The following is a 24,408-nucleotide window of genomic DNA, read 5'->3' as shown; positions in this document are numbered from 1 at the left end:
GAATGTGCTAACGTCGTTAAGGTAAGTTTCATGATAAAATTGAGACCTAATTCTCTAGAGGCAGAATGATGAAAACTTTATGGTAAGGGGGTGTTCTAAAGCTGGAACAAACACATTATTTGATGGGAAAGATCCATTCCCATTGTTTTTGCTGTTGTTTTCTTCTTCTACTTCTTCAATTGGGGCAATTTTGCAGCAATTATTAACATGAAATCAAACCCACATGGGACCCTTGAATTTACAGTCCTTAATTCAATCAACAATCAGGCATATAAGCTAATGATAATCAAATGCAAAACAGTAACTCGGGAAAATAAAAGAAAAACGAAACCGGAAAATGCTCAACAACCCAAATTCTCTAGCTAGCTACAATGTCTGTCACCTCTTGATGATAACTAACCTGAAGATGATGGGAAACTGAACTAATACAGCCTTGAGAATCAGTCATTTTCTTAGAAGGGAGGTCGCCCACTGGCCCAGTATGCCTCCGTTGGTAACTGAATAGAATTGAGGAGATTAGGCTGCAATCCATGAAAGAGCTGCACGTTTGCCTCTCCCAAAACCTGCTGCTGCTGTTGCTGCTGAACAACCGCTCCTGGCGACCCAATTGCACCCCCTTGCATAGGTAGCTGTGGATCCTCCTCTTCTAATGGAAGCCTCTCATAAGCAGCGTTACTAAATGAAGCAGCCATAATCACAACAGGACCTGCAGCAGTAAGTGTACCGACAACACTCCCACCCACCACTTGCCCTTGTCCTCCAGCTAAATATATGGTCAAGCCCGTAGCAGCAGGCGGAGCAGGCGGTGGCAGGAAGGACCCAGATAGTGATAATATCTCGAATCTACCATGTAAGGTCACAACTGCACCTGGCGAAGCTGGTTGTCTCAGAGTTACATTGGTTACTGTTCCAGTTCCACTCATAATGGAAATCCCTCTTTGCCTCCTCCTAGCAAATGTGGCTACACTTTCAACAATATCACAACCATCGGTAACCTCCATCAGGTGAGTGCGCAGAGCGTTGGCGCTATCGCGGGCGATGATGATTGGGGGCTTAGCCTTGTTCTTGGATCCGGCGGGTCTGCCTCTGGGTCTTCTATTGATCTCTCCTCCACCTGGGCCAGCAGGGATCAGTTCTCTGCCTTCGCTGTTGTTATTGCTAGTTTCATCGCGTTCTCGTTTCTGGGACTTGTTAAGGCCGGCGCCGCTACTACTGCCGCTTTGTTCATCTTCTGAGTTGTGCTGCTGATGATGGGGAAATTGGTGCTGGTGTAACTGGAAATCTCTGGTGTGGAATGGAGGAGGAAGAGAATGGCCATGAGCCGTTATTGGATCCATATTCTTGCCTTTTTGTTTTCCTTTGACTTTAATTACCTCTTTCTTTAAGTACCTAAAAACAGCCCTATTCACTTATACAAGACCTAAGCGGGTAGAGAGACGACCCAAGAACTAATGGAAACACAAAAAGTAGCACTAAACGTTAACGTTTATGGAGGTGATTCTAAAGGAAACGGGTATAGTGGGAGCAGAGAGAAAAAAAAGAAACAAAGAAGAAGAAGAAGAAGACTTGTTAAATTTTCTTTGGGTAATGAAGTTGGGGTAATAGCTAGCGAGGCCTCAACAAGAAAGGAAACATGGGTGGATTTTTGGTGTCAGCCACCAAATTGTGAGCAGAATTCAGCATAAGCAGTGGCGTTGTGTTGGTTAAGTATTAGGAGAGATGAAGAGAGAAGATGGGTCTCAAGTCTCGACCTTTGTTGTTTGCAAGGGGGTAATATTTGGGTTCGGGTTAAGGTAGATCGAGTTGAAAATAGATCAGAGATGGGCTTGGTTTTGGTAAGACTGCGTGCGTATGGGCGGTGGATCTGTCCCCACCATTCTCTCTCTCTCTCTCTCTCTCTCTCTCTCTCTCTCTCTTTCTCTGTGTCCCTCCAGCACTCCGCGTTCTCTCTCTCTTGTTTATATAGACAAGTTAATTTATTAACATATTTTTTTCTTACTTCTTCTTAGTCCTCATCTCCAAATCGTTCAACGTCTTCCTTCTCTCTTTTTTAGTCATTCATCTTAGGATCGTTATCGGCTTAATCTATTGCAGCCGAACCCTTGTTGTTCATCATATATATGAAACAAGGAACTCCTAGCTAGTCGGTTACAACTTAATTAGAAGGAGTACTCTAAGTTTTCTTCATTAACCTAATTGTAATCAACCTACCAAAAACAAGTAATCAAGCAAGCAATACCAATCATCTTCCAGTCGGTTTCATAGTAATCAGGGCAAAATTATTATCAGCTGGCGGACAGAGATTGATTTTTTCGGGGGATGACCACACGCAGCATATAAGATTGAAATTTTCCATCTATTCCTCTCTGTGTTAACGTTACGGTCCAAATGCTTCATAAGCATGACACGTGTCTCTTCCCCCGGTGTTTCCGGGTCTATTCTATGGATCTTCCACAATACTTGTTGTGGCTGTATTTATGACAGGTTTATCATCCCCCTGCTGTCTATGCGAAAATGCCATGTCTCCTCACAGAATTCACAGAAATGAATTATGGTCACATCCCAAACCAACGTCCTCTCTTCCCTGCCACTATCAAATTAATTTATATCTAATGGAAAATCAGCATCAAAGCGACTTTCAACCAAAAAAAAAAAAAAAAAAAAAAACTTTAATTTCCATCATAAAATGAAAAGAAAGAAAGGCATTGCCTTTTGCAGGTGGCAGTGACGAGTTATTGAAAAAACCACGCATTTCCTCATGACCAATAAGAAAGACTTTGATGAGTGTAAGGATTGATTCCTGTCTCCTGCTCTAAATGTTCAAAAATATTTCTTTTATTTATTTATGTATTTCCAGTGGCATCAGAAATTTTAAGTTGCTACTTTCTATTCTACATAGACTTCCTGCATTTTGTGCACCTTGATCTTCTAAAATGATAATTGTTTAAGCTAGCAGATTATATAAAATGATTGGTAATGGGCTAATGATTTGAACTAATAATTAAAGAATCGCCATCCAATAATTAATCTTGTTAGAAAATAAAATTATAACAATTTGTTGCATTAAATTATCAAAATCAATAAATTTATTGCACATATAATTTATTCTTGTGTTTATTACTGACACAATATGTAATCCTTTATCTCCATTCATTAAGATCTTAATTAATATTGATTAAAATCTTCTAATGTTATTTAATTATATCTTTAATTTTCATAAATTATACTTCATCCGTTTATTTTTATTTGGCACATTTTTAATAGTTATTTTATTCATAATTATCTTAAAAAGTATTATTATTTTTTTTTAATTTTATCCTTAGCTCTACTAAACACAATATTTATGTACAATTTTCTAAAATCCGTCTTAATACCTCATCCTCTTTCTCTTAATTAAGTGAGATAATGAATAATTTAGTCAAATATTTTATTATAATTTAAGTGATTTAATTATTTCTTTAATTACTATATAAAAACCCTGATCGATAATTAAAAGTGAACGCAAGAATATACTAAAGCATGTGTTTTTCATTCATAGAAATGTAAAATTTACTTCTAATAATTTATAAAAAGACTATATTTAAATGAGCATAAAGAATATTAAAAATTTTAATTTTCTAAATACACTCAATAATTTTTCAATAATTTTATTGTTGCTTCCTTTATATTGATCTCTATTGCAACTAATCCTATGTGAATAATGTCTACTAACATGATAAAGAAACACTGAAAACAATATATTTCATCAATGGCCGATAAGAAATTGGAAAAAAAAAATGGAAAAAAGAAAACAATTTTATGAAGTATATATAGTACACATGGTCTGTAAACTGCTCAAACTAGCAATCGTGAAAGACTTGCTATTGTTAATACCAGATTAAATAAAAAGGAAAAAAGAAAACCAACTCATGGAGTTTGAAGACGAGAAGTAGGGAGAGAAAGGGCAGAGAAGAAAGAATGATAAGACACACAAGGACAGGGTGTAAGAGTAAGGAAGTAGGTGGTGGTGGGGAGATTATGAGCATTATCCAGAGGAGGAGTAGCAGAGGAAGAAAAGATGGGAGAGGGGGGGGGGGTGTGTTGGGGGGTGGGTGTGTTGCGGCGTGGGAAGACGCGTGGGAGGCGCTGACACGAAAACAAAAAACAGAAAGAGCCACGCTGCACGAGCGCCGGAGAATTTGGTGCTTGGCGATTGAAAGAAAGGCACTCTTTCGCATCTCACGACCTGCTCTACGCATACCCATATTCTTTCTTTTTTATCAAAAGATGCTCTTTGTCGGCTTCATCTCTTCCTTGTGGCCCCCTACTTGGTTCTTTGTTTTTCATGCTTTCTTCATCCATGGATCCTACACCTCCTTCAATCCTCCCCCAACCTTTCTCTCTCTGTTTCTTCTAAGGCCATTCCTGTTGGAAGGTGAGACTTTTGTGTTAGAATGTATATGTTGTCTTCTTATTTCTCTCCATGTTCCTAGTATCATTTCACACTCGTTAGTTAAATTCTAATGTGTTTTCCTTTTTTTTTAATATATATATATATATATATATATATATATATATATATATATATATATATTATTTAAAAAAAAACTCACATTTGGTTGATATATTCATTTATTTAATTTTTTTTTTAAAAAAATTATTTATTATAAAATAGCTATTCAATTGTTAGATTAATAATTCAAAATTTTAATTAACTTTATTTTTTTCCTTTACTTAACGTACAGGATAATAACAACAAAACCCTAATTTTATTTTAATTTTGGGCCGGTGGAGCTGGGAGGCGGCAAGGATAGGGTTTAAATTATGAAGGACGGAAAGGAATCAATTTCATTTTGGAAGGTAGAACAAATCATCACAACAATTTTCTTAATTAGAAATACAATTTCCAAAGCCTTTCAACGTGGAATTAATTTTTGTCTGATTTCAATTTTATTTGATCTAATGAATTGATATTTGACCTAATGATAAGAGAGTGGCCAAATTTATTGCTTCCTTGTAAAATTAAATCTGAAGAATTATCAATTAAAAAAAAAAACCCTAATCTTACATTAGATTCATCATATAAGCCAAAAAATGTAAAACAATATCGTAGTTTTATTTCTTGTGATTTGGTTTTCTTTTTATGTGATGTTGACTTCCTCACTCAATTTCAGGGATGATAAGATATAAGAGACAATTAATTAGTCAATCCCATCTAAATTGACTTCTAATACAAAATTTAGGGCATGGATAATGAGGTGCTAACCATTGTTGTATCTTATGTAATTCATTAGGAGGACATGTGGGTCACATTTCACCTTACTAATTAATCATATATATATGATCAAAATCAATCCATTTGCTCGTTATTATTATGCTTATTAATTAAATTTCTTTCATAACTACGAAGGAAGATTAAAATTGCAATCATAACATATGCTTTTAAAATTAATATGCTGTTTTATAAAAGGGAATGTAAAGGGCCACAGGCGCAGTCAACATTACATGGCCACATCTTTTGTCTTTCTCGGTGGATCTGGCCGGCCTTAATTTTCTTGGAAAACAAACAAATACAAAAACAGAATCTATATTATTGAACTTACAACAACACAACCATGTTCAAGTCCAGTCAACGGAGTACTCACCGGATCACCACCTTTTTTTTTTAATCCAGTTAGCGTCTTATATATAATGGGTCTGCACTGAATTTTTCAAACAATCAGAGAAACAAACAAATTAACAGCCAAATGCCTTTAAATATTAAAAAAAGTTTTATGTTCTGTGATGAAATTGTTCATACACGAGATGTTGCATAAAGTGGGTTAATTATGGAATGGTCAAAAACTCCCTTTTCTTATATTAATTATGAAGAGACTGTTTCCATATTTGACCGTAGCATCCAAATCACAGTGGCTAGGAATAACTTTACTATTTTACTGTTGCACCAAAACTCCCTTGTCTGCTTGCTAGGCTACCTACCCAGCTTAATTGCTGCAAAATCCAATCCATGACCCATTTAACCTTTGTGAATTACGATATGCACATGTTCCCACTTTCTATGTGCTTGCTAATTGGATATGATTCTGCATCAAATAATTAATAATGTTCACATTCCTCCTGGGAATTCATCTCTATACTATTATACCAACCTAAGAGAAATAAGTTCCATGTGCAATTTATCTCCACTATATAGAGAAATTGACCTGTCGAGCAGGTAACTTATTCAACCTAAAAGCCACTCCATACCCTCATGTTAAGAACCTAAACTTACTTCAACATCACATGATTCCACTATCATTGGCCTGTCTTCTGCATTTGGTGCTGGCTGCTAGCATTTAATCCTGAATTTAATTAACAGATCATCTTCAAATTGCATCTTAATTTTAGTGATAATTAATACTCCAGTTGGATTCCCTATGACAAGACTACCAAGTTCACAAGAATTGATATGATTTGTCCTTTATCAATACAATCAGAAGTCTTCCTCCATGCCTAAAGTCGTACTACACAACCACAATAAATTCACGGGCTATGATCAGCAAGACTAATTGCAGATCTTGCAATTCTAATTAAATTAAATTAAAACCAGTTAAAGATTTTAAATCTAATTATGGGTTTTTTTTTTTTTTTTAAAAAGCACATGAAATGAAATGAAATGAAATGTAGGTAGCTAGTCAACTGTAATTCTGGGTATGCAACTAATAACCAAGGAAGTCATCTATACAGAAAATGACAAAAATTGCAGTGTATATGCATAAGGTTGAAGGACAAAGTTAGGTGGGGTCTTCAAGAAAGGCAGGCTCTTACCTTGAGAAAGAAGTTGTGGAAAAAGATGGATGCTTAGAAACAAACAAAGCTTTAAATCTAGTGGCTGAATATAATATATTATAAGCAAAATACCTTAATCAAAGTCCATTTCATTAAAGAAAGAAATGAACCCATTACGCTTATTAAACAATCATATCTTAAGCAAGTTCATTTTGCCTTAAACAAATCAAACCCATGTGAAAGGCACCTCTTGCCTCGAATCTATAATAGTGTTGCACGTTTCATTCAAGCTTTCTCATAAAGTCCTCTCTTCGGAGCTCAAAGCCTGTTGTTCTCATTTGGCCTTAATCTCCAGGAAGGACCGCTAACCCTCTCACCTTTCACATGTGGGTTGCTTAATTAATTGATTATAGACCTTAGATAGACTATTAGGACTTGCATTAGAGACTAAGCTAACGACAAATGAGGCAAATTGCCCATCCATGTGGAATCTTGTTCACCTTCTTGATCCAATGTTTAATCTTGTTTGACACCATGAACCACACATGTATTTGTGTTCACACATACTTTTCTTTCTAATCTTTGCAAAACAACTTGACTTTTTATCTTATTATCAATTTTAATATGAACTCATGTATAGACCTGGGCATTTGGAATTCCAAATTCAATATTATTAATTACTTTACACATTAAGTGGTTAAACTTAATCTTTGGTCATATTTTTATTTATATCAATTCAATTTTCTTATTTTTCATAATTTTATATATTTTTTTATTTGTAGATGTGTAGCACCAAATCAAGTAACACACAGTGACATGAAAAATTGACAAACAATAATTAATGATCTTTTTCACATTATAAACAGTGACTTGCAGTCTTAAAGGGTAGGAATTATGTATTTTCATGTTGATTGAAATGAAAAGTATGAAGTCAAGTCTGCTATAAGGCCTTCAGAAGGGTTTGAAACCACTAATTATCCAATGAAAATTTCAAATACCTGCTACTCAGAGGGGGGAAAAAACATGTTTTGATAAGAAGATGAAATTTCCACAAGAAAAAGTAATGGGAACCTATTAATTGACCATTCAAAGTGCTATTTAAGTCATACACCAAATTGCAAGTGAAATTATATATATATATATATATTAAATAAAATAATAATATGGACATACGTAAACTATATATTTTAGATTGGAGCCTAGCTGCTTTAAGTGAACACAACAGGATAATAAAATTAATCGGTATGCATCCCAACAAATACATGGCTAAACAGGTACAGGATTGCTACCCAAAAGCGAAACTTTACTTGCAACATTTAAAAAAAAAAAAGGGAAAAAAACCTTGAATTCAGTTCCAAGATTATGGACTAGAAGGGGCAGATTACCCATACATATGTACCCATAAAGCTTCTCCCATGTAGACAACATTTGATGCAGTAAGGACTATGCTATATGATTTTTATACAACCTACTTGGAAAATGAGCTTGTTAATTGCTAATTCGGAGAAATTAATTAATTAACTATAAAATTGTCAAAAAAGATTGCAACACTAAAGTATGCTCAAGTTATGGGAAATTAAATTAGAAATATAAGCATCATTGTACGGCAAGATAAGATAATATTGAGACAAGACTGGTAACTTTGAGACAACAAAAAATATGCACATATAATTTCTTGACTTTGTGCTAGTTATGCCTTCTCACAAAGCCAAAAGTGGTTTTATTTTAAATTTTACAGCATATTAATAAACCAATAATTAAACAAGCCTAAAAGATGATGATGATGATTATATATATATATATATATATATATATATATATATATATATATATATATATTTTTTAAATAGAGAGAAAGAAATCAACAGGAAAAACTAAAAAGTAATCTATTTAAAAATTAGATATACTATCACTGGATGATGCTTAACCCTATATATATATTTCTTTGTTTTTTGTGCATGAAGCAAGAATATATAACATTTTCTAGTGTTACATATGTGTTATTTACTTAGACATCAATTCCTCCAATGTTTGAGGAGTAGAGTTATCTGAAGAGGATAAATTCCCATAAAATAATGTTCATTTATTTAAAAAACAAAAACTACATGGTTCTATATAGCTATTAATATGTAATGCCTAGGGATTTAATTATTTTGTGGCCACCAGAATTAGCTACAAGAGGTTAAAGAATGTTTGCACTATCAATCTTTTTATTTTAAATTTTGTTGGGTAATGTTTACTTAAATTAGTCACTTATAAGGTCTACATGTTAAATAATTATCAATCTGGAAATAATTTTGGGTAAAGGGTATAGATTTTAGGTATAATCTTCTCTCTCTAACCTTTTTCTAAGAGGGCGTATGCTATAGAGCAATCAATTAAGCTTAATTGTTGCTTTGATTTGATCGGCAAATAATCTTGGTTCCTAGGCCCGGAGGCATTTATAAAACAACACACGATAGAATTTTCATGAGCCAATCCGGCCCGAAACCATGACCCATTTGATAGGTAATGCTTATTAATTATGTGAAGAAAGTGATAAGGGCTCGCAACTTTTTAAGAATTATTTAAGACGTTTGGGACAATTCCTACCCAATGTCTTGACTATTGATTATGGTAATGATTAATTTGTATTGAACTCAAACTTATAGCAATTATTGGGGTTTTAGTGGGAGTGTGGGGCTTGAAAATGAAACCCCTGAATCTATAAGCAAATCCATCTTTCTTTGGGTGCTTTATTTCTTCTTTAAATGTCGTGTTAAAATATATTTGCGCTTCTCAATCTCTCATTTCCTGCTTTGACTCGAATTCAACTCAATGCAATACCACCAAGAACCAACCGACTAGGACAACTAAAGAGGTACACCTACAAAAAACCTGACAAAACCATGATTGATACTATTCTTATTTATTTCTGCACTATGATATGGTTCCCAAAAAGGTAAGTTCTTATAACTTGAAGGCGTAAGTGGGTGCTGTTAGTACCTGGTCTAGCTCCTTAATTATCTGATATAAATTCGTTCTTATCATAACCAAATGTAAGATTAAGTATCATTGGATTGACTGCTGTGTCCAGCACTTGCATGAACATTTTTCAGCAGTTGTAATCGTTAGAGATCATAATACCACTCGCTTAAAATTCAAGTCAAATAGTCAAAACTCAAGATAAATATTCAACGTATCAATTAGAAATGTCAATTACTGTCTTATATGATCCAAGACCGAGCAAGTCAAACAAAGCATAATCAAACTAAAATCAGATCGAATAAAAGTACTTTCACTCGCTCAACAAGTCAAGCGAAAAGTTATACCGAGTAATAATTACGCTAGTTATGAAGCAAGCCGGATTTCGTGAAGACAATCTCGATATATTAATTGAGATTATCTCCATAAATGAAGTAATTACTATTTTTTTAAAAGCTTGTAAATACCAAACAGATAACCAGGAATGAGGTATGCATATTATTTTTTCTGAATCACATTACAATTTTTCTTCATTCTTTCTCATCCAACTTGCTGACTTGAGTGTCGGAGTAGTTTGTTAAAAAGCCACTCACTCCATCTCTTCTTTGCTGTAAATTTACGTGGCACTGGGACTAGACCCTGTAGCTGACGACGGCATTAGTTGGAAAGCAGGATATGTTCTCAAATCAATGAGAATTGAAGCAAGACTGCAAATTTGGAACTTGAAAGGACAAACAATCTCCAAATATGTTGTGTCATGAAATTTTCTTGCTGGGACTGAACTAGTCCTGTGCATGGAGATCTCAGTAATGGATGAAAAATGTTGATTAGTAAAGGCCAACTTATCCATAAAAAGTAACCAAGATATGTGGTTAATATTTACATGTCCAAATATGGTAAAGCAACAAGTCTGTTTCAGAGAACTTTAGCAAAGACACTTGTTTGTAAAACGTGGCCTGAAATTAACAAGACCGATTCATCATTGATTATTCATACAAGGGAAGGGCCTCAGCCAGTTGATAATAAAAAGCTTAAAGCAACCTCTCCTATGTTTGGACAGATCCCACATCTAATCTTATATCAGTGAGTGGCAGTGGCCATTTCAAAGATTGGTGCTTCTACTTTTTTTTTTTTTTTTGGAAAATAGAAAGCAAATCACAAGGTCTCCTCTTCCTTTTTCAGGAAAATGATTGATATGCACATATCCTTACTGCGATGCAGTGCAGTGTGACAGATCAAGATTGCATTTGTCAATTACTCACAGATTCCATTGCTCTGACCTTTGGAAATAGGAATATATAACATATATTTCCCTCACTTAACCCTCCATGCAAAACATATCAGGAATTATATTCCGATATTCATCAAATTTTATAATAAAATCTCTCTTTATCCCCTTCATCAGGCTAATTGGAGGCAAAGAAAAGCTGTGTAGCAATCCATCAATTTTTTTTTTTTTATTTGAAAAGGAATTTGTAAAGCAAAGTACTTTGCATTATCTTTCCATTAAAGTAGCACTCAATTTCTTAGATTCCTGGTTTATATTTTATTACGATTTCAAGTGCATTCTTGCTCGATACTAGTGGCATTTTAAAATCACTAAAACTGCATAGGGATGATAATAGATAGGTATTACAAAATCAGAACTTATATTCTCAAAATTTGAATTCATCCTAAATATGATTAAAATTTATTCTAAATTACATGTTTAATTTTATATATTTTAATTAATAATCTAATAAAAAATTATTATGATTAATAATTTATATTTTAAAATTTTAATAATTTCATAAATATTTAAATTTCATTTTATATAAAATAAAATATATAAAAATTTAAAAATATTTTTATAAAAAATATATATTTTATATTTAATTAAATATTTACATAAACGACTTCGGGTAATGAATAATATGTAAAATTCAAACCCATTATAGGTATTATTTTTTAAATTCGGACTCGTTTCGAACTTTATTATATATTATTCAAATCTATTTTATTAAAGTTCGATCGAATCGAGTATTAACAAAAATCCGACCCATGACATCCCTACATTACACCATCCATATAAAAACTAATTTTTTGTTCCTAATATTACAAATGGAATTTTATTAATTTGATACTAATTTTCATTTCGCACCCTTGGAAGGAAGATGCCCACTCAGCATGGGGTGATTAAGCAGGTAGGTGTCGAAAATCAATGTCAACGTTGATTGGGAAGATATACTTCTTACTTTACCCAAAACTCAACGATAGAGAGGTTAAAAAATGGACAAGAGCAGCAGTAGAATTAAGGCAGATATAAATGGGGAATAAGTGGAAAGCAAAGTGGCGGATTGGATGGAATGTTCATTAATCTTTATGATTAAAGAATAAAAGGATTTAATGATACGTCATTTCTACTATTTTCGTACTATTCATCTAAAACAATAACTCTCCCTCTTACCCAATGCCCATTGTAGAGTGGATATGTTTATTTTTTTCAATCGAATGTAGTAAATTTCATTAATAAGAGATTGATGGCCTTAAATTAAAAAGTATAAGCCAAACCTAATATCAACCCACAAAACATAACCCATAAGAGAAACCCTAGCTGAACCGAATGGATGAATTTGAAAACAGAACCCAATGGAAAAGGTTGTGGTGCCGTCAAAGAAAGCACCCAGAACCAAACCTCTCCTTCATCAAACCTCTATTATCGAGGAAAAAGAAAAAACAACTGAAGCACCAAACTAGAGCCATGTATGACTAAAGTGCTTGATCTACAAGGCTCTAGCTCAACAGAACCCCAAGTTTTCAATTCCCAACAAGGCTCAACCAAATAGGGGAAGCTCATGACCCAACCAATAGAAACGCACAAGGAAGAAGTAAAAAAGAAAGGAAGTGAGAGCGAGCCTTTGAGCCTTCTCAATCTCTTTTACCTAGAGGGGAAGGGGGAGACGATTGTCCAAGGACATAGCCAACACTTATACCATCGAGATCTCTCTTTCTGAGACCTATCTAATGAAGCTCCATTCCTTAGAGTTCACAAGGCAACCAAAACCATTTGTAAAAAAACCCAAGGTTAGACATGCAATTTCAATCATAGTAGATCAACAAAAGCTCTCAACATTAGGCACCATCTACCATAAAAAAAAACCATAACTTTTATTTATAAACACCACCGCTTGAAGGGGGGGAGAGCAAAATCCACTACCGAGACAGAGTTAAAATCTGTCTCGTAAAAAAGAAGAAAAAAAAAAAATAGTGAATAGATGAAATCTGCAACGCAAGCATTTAATATGGAAATCATATTATAGTATTTTCATATTACTTTCATTGAAAAAAAAAAAAGAATATTTTTCTGTTATAAATTAAAATTAAGATACTTTTATTTATATGTCTTTAAGTTTAGATACATGGATGTAATTTACCCAATTTTTAAGGAGGCAACTAGAGATTAATTCCAAACAAATTAACACATAATTGGGCATAGGTATATGCTCCATTACTAGCTATCAACTTGGGCAATATGAAATATTTTAGCTAGGATTTTGAAGAACTTTCATTTTTTTCTATATAAAATAAAAAGATATGAATATAAAACACCCATAATTATTGCCAACCCCTTTTAAAAGTTAAAATCAAATGGCCCTTAATAATTATCTGGATTAACACTATGAAACTTTACATGGCAAGTGGCAAAGCAAAGCCATGGTTTAAGGCTCCCCTCACATTATACACGCCCTCTTCTATTTTTAGAAGAAAAAGCAGCTTGCTAACCAAACCCACCAGGAATTCCAAGCTATTTTTGTCATATGAGTAGCCATGGATTCTTATCTTCACAAATTTCTTTTCATTAATAAAATTCAATTTAATAATTTTTATATTGAATTTATTTAAATTATAAAATTTGAATTATTTACGGAAAAAAAATATATTTATTTTTTATTATATATTATTAAGAAAAAAATAAAGAACACAAAATTTAAAGTGATTTGATGTAAGCCTATTTCATAAATAAATATTCTATTATGAGAAAAATAATTACAAATACTAAATATTTTTTTCTCTAACAGATTACTCAAACCTTTAAACTCAATTACACCCAAAATCTCACAACAAAAATTCTCTCTAATTTTTCTCTCTCAAGATTGGGCTACACTACACTATCAAGAACTGGGTTCCACAAATTGAAGAAATGATCTCCTATATATATATATATATAGCATGCAAAAGTCTGCAATAATGGGTCCAAGAGTTGCTGCTTCATGTGCAATTTCACAAGTTGCATTTCCTTTTTTATTATTTTATTATTTCCTTAGTAGATAAGTCTTTGATAATTAAAGACAACTTCTCCAGCTATCATCCACAAGCCTAAAATAAATTATTTATCGTTAAGCATTCTTAACTGCTAAGAATCAAGTCACTGTGTAACATATGTATTATCATTTACAAAGACTAGTTTGTTAATTAGTTGGTTGCCCATGTCAAAAAGTTATTTTCTGGTACTCCATCCTGGAATTCAAGCGACTGACGTACGGATTTATAACAAAAACATGAACTGCATGAAGATAAATTTTAGGGAAGCACGATGATTTCATGTGTACATTTGATATGAATAATTTTTATTCGGAAAGCTTCCCTCCATTTAGTAATTTCCTTCTCTCTCTCTGTCTCTCTCTTTTTCTCCTCAATTTCCCACTAGACAAACACTCTGTCTCTTATGCTTGCTAATACTTAGGAAATGACGTCCAAGATTCACTAAACACGAGTCCAATTAAACTACTGCAGAATCATACATGACTAATTTCCATTTTTTCAAAAAGATATATATGAGAATAGATTAAATAGAATTTAGTTAAATTGAAATTATCAATTTGTGCGATCTATGAGATGCAAAGCATTGGAATTTTCACAGGTTGGAACATATTCTAATGACAAAAAATTTTGAGATAGTTATAAGTCCAGTTGAAATGAAGTTGGCTCATTAAAAGAACATTAGCATATGCAGCAGATTTCGGTGGCTGCCTCGGGTGGAAAAAATAAAATCTTTATATGCTTGTTGCCGTGGGAGCAAATATTCTTCAAGCCGACGAGAATAATAGTTCACTGTTCAGTAGTCAAGGACCAGCTGAAATTTTTCCAGAAAAGTAGGAGTTGAAGTGCAATCTTCTCAAAAATAAACTGAGGAATGAAGATCAAACTTAAAAGGTTATCTTAATATCTAAAAGTAACAATGGTAGCATGATATTTAGAGAGAGAGAGGCAAGGCCATTGCATCCTCAGCTCGCACTATATAAATCCACTACCAGCACCCTCTTCTGCAATTGGCCATCTCTATTTGCTCACGAAACCCATGCGCTCGGAATTAATCTATCTTATGTAAGAGCCTAAAAAAATTCTTCTTACGTTTCATCTGTCACCTCCAATATATACATTTGACATCAACCCGCCAACCCATTTTGCTCTGCCACAGTGTCCACCACCGCAACGTCAAAATTGGAAGAAAACCCTGTTGTTATGGAATCTCTGCCTTCTCCGACACCACCTCCACCACTTACACAAAAATGGCATACAAACCTTATGCAAGTGCTACTTTTGGAGTTAAAAATACAAAGTCGGATAATCCTTCCCTTATTAGCCATGAATTTGACATGGTTTGCCAAGTTAGCTATCACAACAGCTTTCCTAGGCCGGCTTGGAGGGCTCCCGCTAGCTGGTGGCGCTCTTGGGTTCACTTACGCTAATGTCACTGGCTTCTCTGTTTTGAATGGTCTTTGTGCTGCCATGGAACCTGTTTGTGGTCAAGCTTATGGAGCTAAAAATTTTAGGCTACTCCATAAGACCCTTCTTATGACAATTTTGTTGTTGCTACTAACAACCGTGCCTGTATCTTTCTTGTGGCTTAATGTTGAGAAAATTCTCATCAATTTTGGCCAACAAGAAGATATTTCTGTTATTGCAAAAACCTATCTTTTCTACCTTCTTCCGGACTTGGTTATCACTTCCTTGCTTTGTCCTCTCAAAGCCTACTTGAGCTCGCAAGGTATAACAGCTCCTATAATGTTTAGCTCAGCTTTAGCTCTAGCTTTACACACGCCCATCAACATCTTTCTTGTAAAAGCCAAGGGTCTTGAGGGCGTGTCCATGGCTATATGGATAACCGATCTTATAATTGTTATTTTACTAGCTTCATACGTGTTGCTGAAGGAAAATGGTAAGGGAGGGAAGTGGAATGAGGGAGGATGGCTAGACCAAGGCGTTTATGACTGGCTCAGGTTGCTAAAGCTGTCTGGACCATGTTGCCTTACCACCTGCCTTGAGTGGTGGTGCTGGGAGATCTTGGTCTTGCTAACAGGGCGGCTGCCGAATGCCAAGCAAGCAGTGGGAGTGTTGGCCATTGTGCTCAACTTCGACTACTTGCTCTTCTCTGTGATGCTTTCGCTAGCAACTTGTGCTTCAATTCGTGTGTCCAATGAGCTTGGGGCCAATCAAGCACGCCCTGCTTACCAGTCGGCATATGTTTCTCTGGCCATGAGTTTGGTCTCAGGTTGCATTGGAGCCTTGGTGATGTTAGGAGCTAGAGGTATCTGGGGACCTCTGTTTAGCCATGACAAGGGCATTATAAGAGGTGTAAAGAAGATGATGTTGCTAATGGCTTTGGTTGAAGTGGTAAATTTCCCTCTAGCAGTTTGTGGAGGTATTGTCCGGGGGACTGCTAGGCCATGGTTGGGTATTTATGCCAATCTTGGAGGGTTCTACTTTATGGCCTTGCCAGTAGCTGTGCTTTTAGCTTTTAAAGCAGGACTCGGGCTTGGCGGGTTGCTGCTGGGTTTCTTTGTTGGAATCACTGCTTGCATGACGTTATTAGTGGTGTTTGTCATAAGGATTAACTGGGAAGTAGAAGCAAAAAAGGCACAAAAACTAGCAAGCGACGTGCAAGAGACCATTCAAGGAAGAGAAGATCACGGAACAAGTGCAACAGTCAATGATTCTAACACATGAGAATGACTTGCCAACATTTGTTTTGCTTGTATTTATAGCATCTGTCGCCATCATGAATAATGCTAGACCTGGCATGACTATGAAAGTATGATTAATATGGTAAAATTACTGATCCCAAGAAGGACGCTGTGTAAAGCTATATTTCTTCCGTGAAAACTCCAAACGGAACTCCTCAACATTGAGCACTCTGTCCATTTCCGCTCCTCTGGTGGCGTCAGGATTTACTTTCAATGATTCACTGTAAATTGAACTCCCAATATCATCTGTAGTTATATGGTTAGCCAATTATGTGTCGGATAGTTTCATTTACAGGTATGAAAAAGCAGCTAAAGCAAGACCTAACAGAGTAGCATTTTCGCAGATGATCCAGCAAGAAAATCAGCTCCGAATCGAGTCCTGAACCAATTTCAAGAAATTATCTACAAAGAAAACAACTTACACAGTCTATCGGGAATCCAAATACCAACTTGTGCTAATTCCTTGAAAAATGAAAAGATTATTATGATTTTATCCGTACAAGAATGACAAGATTTGCCACTTAGTCAAACACTCCGACTGCCATTCTTGATCCTAAGATTTTAAAGAATTACGTTACTGCTCATAAAGAACCATGTAAGGTATCATCCATCTACAAAACCAGGTCCAGAACTTGAAGACTCCAGCTCTTTGGCTTTCTTATCACTTAAGACAAGTGTAGCTAATATCTTGTGACCTGGGGATACCACTTCTGACCAAATGCCAAGAAGTAGATCACTTGTAACCTCCCCACCATCCCCGTTGATTGAGAGATTCATTAGTGAAAAGCGAGTGTTTTAACTTCTGCACGGTACAAACAATTAATTTATCATTTTCTCCCCCACCCCACTTTCCCCTTTTTTAGGTTAGTCATCATGGCAACGTTCAATTCAGGAAAACGAAGAAATGAAATTTGAACAAATTAAGAAAAAATTATAATTATGCAAATAAATAATGTATGAATATTGCCCAAAATGATAATTATACAAAATAGGAAAGAACAACAGCACTAATAAAGCAGGGAAGAATATTCTAAATTACAATAAAAACAGCAAGGAAATCAAACCATTTGAATATTTGATCTTCACACATATTTTATATATTCAATTATTTTTCATTTTTCTGTTATAATATATACCCATGTAATTATCTTTTTTATGCTACATAATTCTCATTCAAGTCTTCGAGGAAAGCACTAAAAAACTTTGCTCAGTGACTAACAGCGCTGTTTAATAGAAAACGTTTTCCTATAATTATATTGTCAACCAAGACGTTTCTTCTAGAATTCATAACTCCGATCTAAAAAATGGCATTCTCAACAGAGAGATGTCACAGAAACTTTAGCATTCAGCAATGACAGCATAGACTACCAAATGAACTCAATATTATAACTTCACAATTCAAAAAAGCCAGGGTAAAATGATCAGATGACAAGAGTGAACTTCTGTGCATGTGAATACGATTTTAAGAACTAATAAACACACTCTAGTGAGGTAACCCAGAATTTTAAGATGCAAAAGAATTGGCTGGTTTAGAATTGGATAAACAATAACTTTGAAACTTCAAGATCCCACAACACAAGCAGCATCCACTTGCCCATTTCATAAGTCCAATAGCAGTTGTTAAACCATAAATCTTACAACCTAGTCCTTACAAATTGCAGATATATTATTCATCTGTGTTCTAATAACTTCCTATAAAATCTGTAACTTATGCTTATAGGACACTCAACGCCCAACATTCAACAAAGAAAATTTAGCAAGGCAATTAAAACTAACTAAAAGAAAAATGAGCAATTTAGCAGGACTTACCCAATTTTAGTTTATGGCCAACTGACCATTCCAGGCTCTCTTAACTGATTCAGTCAAAGAAGGTTGCCCAGAAGGAAAAAATATAAGTTAGCTTTTCCAAGTAACTTGATAGTCTCTTCACACACTTTGAAAAGAGTAATACCATTTGTCCATAAATATTTGGCAGCTAGACTAGTCCCTACAGTCCAAAGGAGAAGAATTTTTATATAATGATAAACCACTGAGAATCACTTCATAATGATCCTTCCAAAAGAGCTGTGACATCTAACTTTCTACATATCCCAAAAGATGTAATATAAAAGGAGGCAGTCAAACAAACACAAGGCTTTAACGAAAAACAGTTCGCGATATGAGAAGAATTGGAGGCTTTCCTTTCAGTTATGTGATTGTGAACTTTTTAAATTATAACAAGTAGGATAATGCTGTAAAAAAAAAAAAAGAGTAGGATAATGGAATTGTTTGTAAGTCCATTAGTTGTACTACTTTCACACGGAAATTACTTGCAACTTTCTCTCACTGCTAGCAATAGCATGACGAGAAAAAGAAAGCAAAGGATTACAATATAGCATTGAACTGGACTAGAAATCAAATATTTCTATGTCTAAGCGAATATAAACAACAAAGCCAATGTTAACATCTAAATAATACAAGTTCAAAGGGCTTATAAGGATGAAAGTTCAAAACTAATCGGTTAGTTCTAACTCCAAGTAGGATAAAATCAAATACTAATATACAGATTATAATTAGAAATGCATAGTAATTCCCAAAATCTGGTATAAAAAAAGTAAAAGCTCTCACAATTTCTTTTTATCTTACATAATTACCAACAAACTCAATTCAGCATATTAAGAATACAACAAGTTCAATTTGCGCCATAATCCAAGTATACTCATCTCGCACATCTCACATCTCACTTTCACTTGGCTGCTCAGTCCCCTCCACCCACTCTGGGCCTATTTGATATTGTTGTTAAATATGGAGTATTAAAAAAATTTTAAAACAAATTTATAAGTTTTAGTAACAAAACAGATTTTGCACCCGGACAACTCAATTAGGTGATTACGTGCAACTGGAATGTAAATAACTAATAAAAAACATAACTTCCCATAGAAAATGAAAAGCTTAACATAGGCAAAATTGGTCACTACCTTCAATCAAGACACCCATAAGAAGAGCCTCCGTCCCTGCATTTGCATATTTGAGCTTTCTAGCTTCTAGTTCAGCCATAGCAAATGCCTTAATTGCCCTACATAACAAAACCTCAAATTTACCCGAAAACCAAACCCAGGAATATGCCACTGTCTTGGGAAAATTGCAACAGAAAGGAAAAAAACAGATAGATGGGAGATAGGGAAAATACGCAGTGGGATGGATGGAGAGGACCGTAGCAGAGATGGGGTGGCAGGCAGGCAAGTGGGGTCTAGGATTTGAGGATTGTTATGAGAGATTGGTCATGTAAGTGGTGGCGCTGCCTAGTTATGATGTGTTCTGCGATGTGTAGGGTTTAAGAAAGAGAGATAGAGAGAGATATGGGTTTTGTTCCGTGAAGATTGGATTGAGTGACTGATTGGGTCGTCCAATGGAAGATTGGCCAAGGACTGAGCAGCCATTTCTTGCGAATCTCTTGACAATGCGTTAGACTTCTGTTAGCAATGAGCGACCTTAGACCGTGATTTGGACTTGCGACTTGCGAAAGCTATGGTACGACAACGTATTAGATCTGATTAGTAATAATGTTAGAAATTGTCGTTGAGAAATTTTTTTAACAGATGAATAAAAAAAATTAATTTTCAATTAAATTTAATATATTTCAATTAAAATATTTAAATCATTAAATAAATTTTTAATTATTTTTAAAATAATTTTTTTAATTAAGTTGAAATCATAATTTTAAAAGAAATTATTATATATTCTTAAAATATGTGCTCCTTTTAGATAAAATTATAAATTTCATTAATATAAAAAACAATAAAAATATATATCTAAAGAAAAACTAAAATTTAATGTTTTGAGTCCGATACACTGATATTTTGTTATCGTAAGAGAGGCTAAGAGATTAGGCTTGAAAATATTATTGGGCTTCAAATATGTATATCCATTGTTTTCTTTTGCTCGATTAATTATATAAAATAAAAATTATATATTAAACCAATTAGTTTAATTTATCTTTTATTTTATATTAAATGAAAATAAAATTTTGGAGAAATTTTTTTTTAAGATTGACATTTAAAAAAATCTAATAATTATATAAAGACAAAAATTACATTGTAAGATCAATGTAGTCCTCTTTATTATATTTTACTTACTATAAAAATAAAAATTTCTGCCACGTGAAGCCGGAGAAGTTTTAATTCATTGTGCTCTGAATCACGACCCTCTATGGTTAGCCCCCAATACATGGTTGGCAAGTGGGAAATTGAATGGAACTTAAAACTCAGATAGGAAAATCCAAATTTATAAAAGATCTGAACCTCAAATCCAATTTGGAATTTGCAAGTGGCATAGGTTTTCGTAGGCCATTAGGGCTTAAACCCATGAAGGAATCCTTCAAATGGCCCAGGCTTGCAAGCACCAAACAGAGAAAGCTTGAGCCTTTCCACACTAGCAAAATCGTCAAGACCAAATTTCATCAAATGCATAACGCCATCGTCCCTGGCCTAACAAACAGGCTCATCTTCAAAATAGGCATTGGCCCATATTTCTTCCATGAGGAAGCTGTCCCCTTCTCCACTCTTGTTCAAAAAAGCCAGACAAAGCGTGACGCTACACCGTCTCTACATACTGACATTATCATCTAAATATAGCAAACACTGATTCTTGTTACTAACACCAGCTTCAGAAACAGGTCCAACAACATTTGATAATCGATATTATCGTTTGCCTTCAACTCACAACTATCCTCCTCCTCTAAATTTATGGTTGCCAACAAGACACAACCCATTTATTGCCATGTGATCAGGCAGCAGCATATGGGACTTCGATCACCTCAATCAAAGCTCAATTTTTCAAGACAAACCCCCTTCTTCTTTTTTTATTTTATCATGATTTTGTCAATCTGTTCTCCACAACTACAAAGTGCAAATTCCCTGTGGGGTCTCACTTGCCCTGTTGGATGCATGAGAAAAAGGTCTTCTAAGCCCCAACAGATGATGACCCACATGGATTGGGCTGACATCTTTGACAGATTGCAATCTAGTCCGTCTGATTTCCTGCATTAGATTGAGGAGGCTAACATAGAATGGGAAGACTGCATGGTCAAAGTAGAAGTTTACAGAGTTTTGCACTAGAAAACAAGAAGAAGAATACATAAAGAGACAGGTAAAATCTGTGTGCATGTGCAGGTACAGCACCCACCGGATCTGGTGTATGGGAATGGGACCGTTTCCAGCTTTGAATGTACTGTACGTATGTACATTGTAACTCAAATTTCCTTATGCTTTTGACTTCTTTCACCTTCCATTTTCGGCTGGGTTTGGGCTGGAATTTAGGATTCATTTCAAAAGCATCGCAACAACAGACTTCTTTTTTATCCTTTTACATTTATTCCCATGATTAATTCCCTCTTCTGGAACATGCTCCCAAGAAAAACAATATTTTAAGCTACCAACAAGTTGATTGAATAATGAGTAATTAAGGAATTTTCTCAAGCACGTAGATGGGGTGTTTAAATCTGCAATCCTTTTCCATTATTTTTCATAAGTGCATATGCATTTGTCACTTTCATAAGTAATTAATCCTTCTACCTAGCTATTAACCCCACTTTGTTGTATCTACCCACCTAAATTCTACCGTAACGTTGAAAATAAACACTGCAATTAGAATCTGATTATACATTACTTAAGCAACATCATCATTATTATTATTATTATTATTATTATTATTATTATTAAGATTTAGGGCTCAATAATCTTCACCGACTTGTGATAAAAAGTTTACCATTTTTTTCTTTTGCCAACCAAATTTCAACTGCTTTAACCTGCAAAATTATATTTTTCCTGCTATGTTACCGAGCTCTGTCAACTAATTAGGATGCAAGAAAATTTTTTAGGTTCCTGAAATGTGACAGTTACATTAACATTATTGGATGCTGTTCTTTATAATTAGTTAAATATGTAAGGTCAAAGCATGTGCAATGATGAGTGTTTCTTTTTTTTTTTTTTGTTCTTGTGTTGACAGATTAATTCTAAATTGTAACAAAAGCATGACTATATATATATATTATACTGAAAAAAGAAAAAAAAAAAAAAAGGAAAGGACAACATGAGTTATGGTTTTGATATTAATTTGCTTAAATCTTACTCACAACGTGATCTAAATAATGCTATTCGCTGAAACAGCAGCCATTTTCAAACGCCACCAGGGATCATGACTTCCCCAAGAACAACCTAACTGCTGCAATCCTTTTCCACTTTTCTTTCATTTGTCACTTTCCCAACTATAATGGGTTTTTGGTTTTTTCTTTTTTTTTTTTTTTTAAATAAATAATAATACGTATTGGACTTGCTAAAAAGTTTCAAATTTAATGATTAAGTATATATATATATGTTTTTTTTTTTTTGAAAAAAGAAGAATATATGGAAATTTTTTATATTTGCTAAATTAGTGTGGGAGGTTAGAGATCGGCATTGGCCCAGTGAGATATGATGTCTTGTGAGAAGGAAGCTAAAAGGTCCCCTGATGCTCATATCATAATTTAAAAATCTCAATGCTGAAATGTCAAAAAAAGAGAGCATGAAGGTCATTTTCTTCATATCACTTCAAATTACAGCATTTTTCATTTGGTTTTGAGTAGTTTTTTTTTTTCTTCCCTTTTTGTCACAGCAGATTAACTAATTACTTTCCTTCAACTACCATTTCTCCAGCTGGCTGCCTCATCTGTCTTGACATAACAACTGCCTTCATCTTCCAATCAACAACTACATTTCTCAAATCATTTACTTAACAGCCAAAATTTTATCATAATTTGATAATTGAGATTCACCTTTTTTATAATTTTAAATAAAATAAAATTTAAATACGACATACGAAAATACACAGAACAATATATTTAGTCAGAGTTTGAGTTTTAGGACTTTCGGCATGATATTTATTTAATTGATTAATTTGATGACTTATCAAATTGAAAATTCTAACATATGATGAAAATAAATATTAATATATCAAAGATTGATTTTATTTTAAAACGTAAGAAGACTAAAAATTTCAAAATTTGAGTTTAACAGACAAATATTCAAAGAGCTGCAATTAATTAAGGAGTGGGTGAGTGATGGGTCAAATCCAATATTAGATTGTTAAAAACAGAGCAGTTAGAAACCAGACTTGCAAGGCAAGCCATATTTGGCCTTTGCCTTTGCTTATTGCTTACTTTTTCCTCTATGATCAAACTGCGGTTCTTCTCAGTTGCTAATTATACCCACCCGATTGATATCAAACGCAGCGTCGCGTCTCAATGTAATTGGCCAGACGCGAAGTTCCTTAGTTTGCCAGCATCTTTATGGCGGTGGGAATTAATCATTTTAAAATCACACGATCAGCAATGATATCGTGTTCCTAATTTCCTATCCATTATTATTTTTTCAATAATCGTAATACATTTTTATTTTTAAATAATTTTCTTAAACTCTTTCAATATTTATAAAAAAAAAAATGTATAAATAATTGTAATAAATTTTTATCTAATAATTTTAAAAAGCAGGCACCCACTACTTTGACCTACTTTGCTTCAATTCTTAAATTCTGTTTATCTAATTTGACGGCCAAGATCTTCTGAACCAGTAAATCTCGGGATTCTTGTATGGGACCCTTACAGAAACGGAGGAGAAAATATGCAGTGCAGTCCACTCAAACAGAACCACTTTAATTAACGTATATATTCGGAAACAAG

General features: G+C 34.1%; 2 protein-coding genes and 1 pseudogene across 2 annotated transcripts; 1 reads left to right on the top strand and 2 right to left on the bottom strand.

Moving 5' to 3' along the window:
- Positions 1-210: 210 nt before the first annotated feature.
- On the bottom strand, positions 211-1,929 carry LOC110631801 (AT-hook motif nuclear-localized protein 24-like). Its single transcript, XM_021779767.2, has one exon. The coding sequence runs from the start codon at positions 1,335-1,337 to the stop codon at positions 453-455; it is 885 nt and encodes a 294-aa protein (XP_021635459.2). The 5' UTR covers positions 1,338-1,929; the 3' UTR covers positions 211-452.
- Positions 1,930-14,590: 12,661 nt separating this feature from the next.
- Positions 14,591-16,983, top strand: LOC110631856 (protein DETOXIFICATION 56). Its single transcript, XM_021779850.2, has one exon. It carries the CDS (start codon positions 15,214-15,216, stop codon positions 16,696-16,698), a length of 1,485 nt encoding a protein of 494 aa, XP_021635542.2. The 5' UTR covers positions 14,591-15,213; the 3' UTR covers positions 16,699-16,983.
- On the bottom strand, positions 16,804-20,134 carry LOC110631857 (ATP-dependent Clp protease ATP-binding subunit CLPT2, chloroplastic-like; annotated as a pseudogene).
- Positions 20,135-24,408: the final 4,274 nt, after the last annotated feature.

The sequence above is a fragment of the Hevea brasiliensis genome, chromosome 16, assembly GCF_030052815.1.
Source record: "Hevea brasiliensis isolate MT/VB/25A 57/8 chromosome 16, ASM3005281v1, whole genome shotgun sequence".
Classification (NCBI taxonomy): Eukaryota; Viridiplantae; Streptophyta; class Magnoliopsida; order Malpighiales; family Euphorbiaceae; genus Hevea; species Hevea brasiliensis.
The sequence above is the reverse complement of the archived record's forward strand: the minus strand, read 5'-3'. Positions and strand labels throughout refer to the sequence as shown.

Coding starts and splice junctions, on each gene's coding strand:
- LOC110631801 (XM_021779767.2), bottom strand. CDS start 1,337: ATGGATCCAATAACGGCTCATGGCCATTCTCTTCCTCCTCCATTCCAC.
- LOC110631856 (XM_021779850.2), top strand. CDS start 15,214: ATGGAATCTCTGCCTTCTCCGACACCACCTCCACCACTTACACAAAAA.